The sequence below is a fragment of the Entamoeba invadens genome, assembly GCF_000330505.1.
Source record: "Entamoeba invadens IP1 unplaced genomic scaffold scaff_1105074726193, whole genome shotgun sequence".
In the NCBI taxonomy this organism is placed as follows: domain Eukaryota; phylum Evosea; order Mastigamoebida; family Endamoebidae; genus Entamoeba; species Entamoeba invadens.
Window position 1 is genome coordinate 24,045 of NW_004191595.1, and position 3,386 is coordinate 27,430.

At 31.3% G+C, this 3,386-nt stretch overlaps 1 protein-coding gene across 1 annotated transcript; it reads left to right on the plus strand.

Annotated features, from left to right (window-relative positions):
- Positions 1 to 1,537: 1,537 nt before the first annotated feature.
- Positions 1,538 to 3,386, plus strand: EIN_068710 (protein serine/threonine kinase, putative; the record flags this gene model as incomplete). The annotated part of the gene is made up of 2 exons (XM_004182845.1): positions 1,538 to 2,063; positions 2,256 to 3,386. Coding segments are annotated over 2 exons (1,657 nt in total), but the record flags the coding sequence as incomplete, so codon positions are not given.

The following is a 3,386-nucleotide window of genomic DNA, read 5'->3' on the forward strand; positions in this document are numbered from 1 at the left end:
AAGAACGGACAATTTATTATTGCCAATAACAAGTTCACTTATTTGTTCAGAGGAAAAGAAGGAACAACTTTAAATGGAATTTATGGGCCTCCTAATATGATTGTGAACAATAATTGCCAACGTTTGTTATTATATATTATTAGTAATATAAACTAAATTATATAACCATTATATAATTTAATTTAAATGCCATTTAAATGGAGTATAAATAAACTTATTTAAAAATATTGCTTACATTTATTGTATTGTTTTTGTCGTTTTTTAGTGTTATTTTAATACTTATATTTTTCATGTTTAACACGGTTAGGCAAACTCCATTTCTATTAAATTAAGTATTATTTATTAATAAATATTATACAAATATTATTTACTAACCATTTTATTATTAATTACAACAAAAAATTATTCATGTTTTCAAAAAATGACACGTTGTAATTTAAACACGATAACTCATATAATTGATATTTATTTTGTTAACATTAATACAACAATAATATATGGTATATTTATTAAATTATAATATGAAAATAGATATAACATAATCCAACTTCTACAGTTGATTTTATCAATTATTTAATATATTTAAAGTATAAATTTATTATATTATTATATATTTATATTATATATTATAATATATAATAAAATAAACTAATGAACAGTGAGTATCATATCACAAACACAGGCTTTAAATTGTATCACATGTCCACCTGAAAAACGTATGAATAATGGAGTCTGCGACTGTTTATACACAACAAGTGGGATAAACTGTGTTTTGGATCATTGTTCTCTATTTGAAAATGGGATATGTCGTGAGTGTGATGCCACTTATTATTATGAAGAGACAACAAGAAGTTGTCAAAAATGTGGAACTGATTGCAAGACGTGTGTGAACAACACTTTTTGTTACCAGTGCAATACAAAAGCCTTTATAATGAAAAACGGCGTTTGTTCAAGTAACAATTGTTTGTTTTCAAACAGTGGAACGTGTTTTAAATGTGAACTTGGATATTATCTTTTGAGTGGAAATTGTGTAATTTGTACCATTCCAAATTGTGATTTTTGTACATCAGACAAATTATGTTCGATATGTAAAGAGGGGTTCTATTGGGATGGAACTTCATGTTCAAATTCCAAAGGGTTTGTCAATAAAAATAACAAACTGTTATATTGCGAATCATCACAATCGTATTTAAAAGAAGATGTATGTAACACTTGCTCTGAAGCACTTCCAAATTGTGAGATGTGCATGGATGGGAAGTGTATTAAGTGTCTAGATACTTATATTTATACTAATGGAGAGTGTTTAAAAGAACCAACTTGTGATTCCATAACACGTAATAAATGTATTTGTAATACAGAAACGTTATATAATGGCAGTGCTTGTATTCCAAAAAGAGAGAATTGTCCTTTTGACCGCTTAAGTGGGTGTGATGAATGTACTACTTCTTATCATTTAATAGAAAACAATTGTACAACAGAAACCCAATCAAACTGTACTATTGAAAGTTCTTCAACTTGTGTTGCCTGTGACGTTGGAATGTATCTCAATGAATCTAATTTTTGTGTAGAGTGTCCATACGATTGCACTTCCTGCCTCAATTCAGAAAAGTGCATCACATGTCTTGAAAATAGATTTTTACAAGAACACAAATGTTTAACAAGTGACGAATTAAGTGCTGTATGTGATAAACCACTTCCCAGTGGACAAGGTTGTGCGTTTTGTAAGGATGGGTATTACAGAAGTGGTGATGGATGTAAAGTGTGTAACGAAGGGTGTGCTACATGTACAGATAACATTAAGTGCAACACATGTCAAAGCGACTATTTTATGAGTTACAACTATGGCGTCTGTAAGCCACAAAATGCAACAAGTGGGTGTTCTTTTATATCAGTTTCATTGGGGTGCACTAATTGTATTTCTGGGTATTATTTGTACCACAAAGAGTGTGAAAAATGTGAAGACAATTGTGTTCAGTGCACTTCATTTTTAAGATGTGAAAAGTGTGCAAGTGGATTGATTTTAAAAAATTGGGCGTGTAAGCCGATGTCCTCAGTTAAAGAGTGTTTGTCTGTATATGATGGAAAATGCTCAAAATGTACTTTTTGGTATGAAACAGAAGGCGATTCGTGTGTCTCTTATATACCGTGGTGGGTTATTTTCATTATTATTATATTTATTCTCATTATCCTTACAATTATCATCGTTTTTATTATCATTATATCAAAGAGACTTACTAATCTTCACATTCAAACAGTCAAAGAAAAGATGTTACACATTTCTAATATACCAGACGACCTTGAAATGGTCAAAATATATCAAAACATCTTTATAGAAAAGCTTCAACTTGACTTTAAAAATCCAAATAATGAGGGAGAGTTATTAGTGAACCAACCAAACATACAAACCTTAAGAATTGGTAATATTGGGAAGACAGTAAAAAAGCTTATTCCGGTGAATACAGAGAGTTTTAAATATGAAATGCAGTGTATTCCCTGTGAAGTTCCATTAAAGAAGAATAAGATGTGTACTTTTACTATCACATTAACTCCATTTTGTTCGACTCAATTAAAGGACACTTTAAAATTTCGCATTTTGGATTTAAAAGAAGGCAGCGAAAATATCATAGAAATACCAATTTCATACACCACAGCACCTTCAACAGCTATAGACCCAGACGAGTTGGAATATCAACGACAAATTGGAGAAGGCGGCTTTGGTGTTGTCTTCAAAGGGAAGTATCGCAACAACTCCGTTGCTATTAAAAAGATGAAATACGCGAACGACATGGACGACGAAATGGCCGAACTTCGAAAGGAAATTGAGATGTTAGACAAATTCAGAAGTGAGTACATCGTCCACTTCTATGGCGCCATTTTGATACCAACACACGTCTGTATGGTCACTGAATATGCCAAATACGGAAGTCTTAATAAACTAATTAAAGTGGTCAAAGCGAAAGAGCCAAATTTACGACTAAAAGTGAAGATGATGTTGGACACTTCTAAAGGGATTTTGTATTTACATAACAACGGAATTTTACATAGAGACATTAAACCAGATAACATTTTGGTCTTCTCATTTGATGAGAAAATAGGAGTGAACGCTAAATTGACTGATTTTGGATCGTCAAGAAATATTAATTTACTGATGACTAATATGACCTTCACGAAAGGTATCGGCACTCCAGTGTATATGGCACCTGAAATTTTGGAACAAAAGAAGTATAAAACACCAGCAGATATCTATTCATTTGGTGTCACTTTGTATCAATGTCTGATATGGAACGAAATGTATACAAAAGACCAATTTCCGAATCCGTGGAATATAGCAGAGTTTGTTATTGCTGGTAATAGACTGAAAAAAGAGGGAGAAATGACAGATCAAC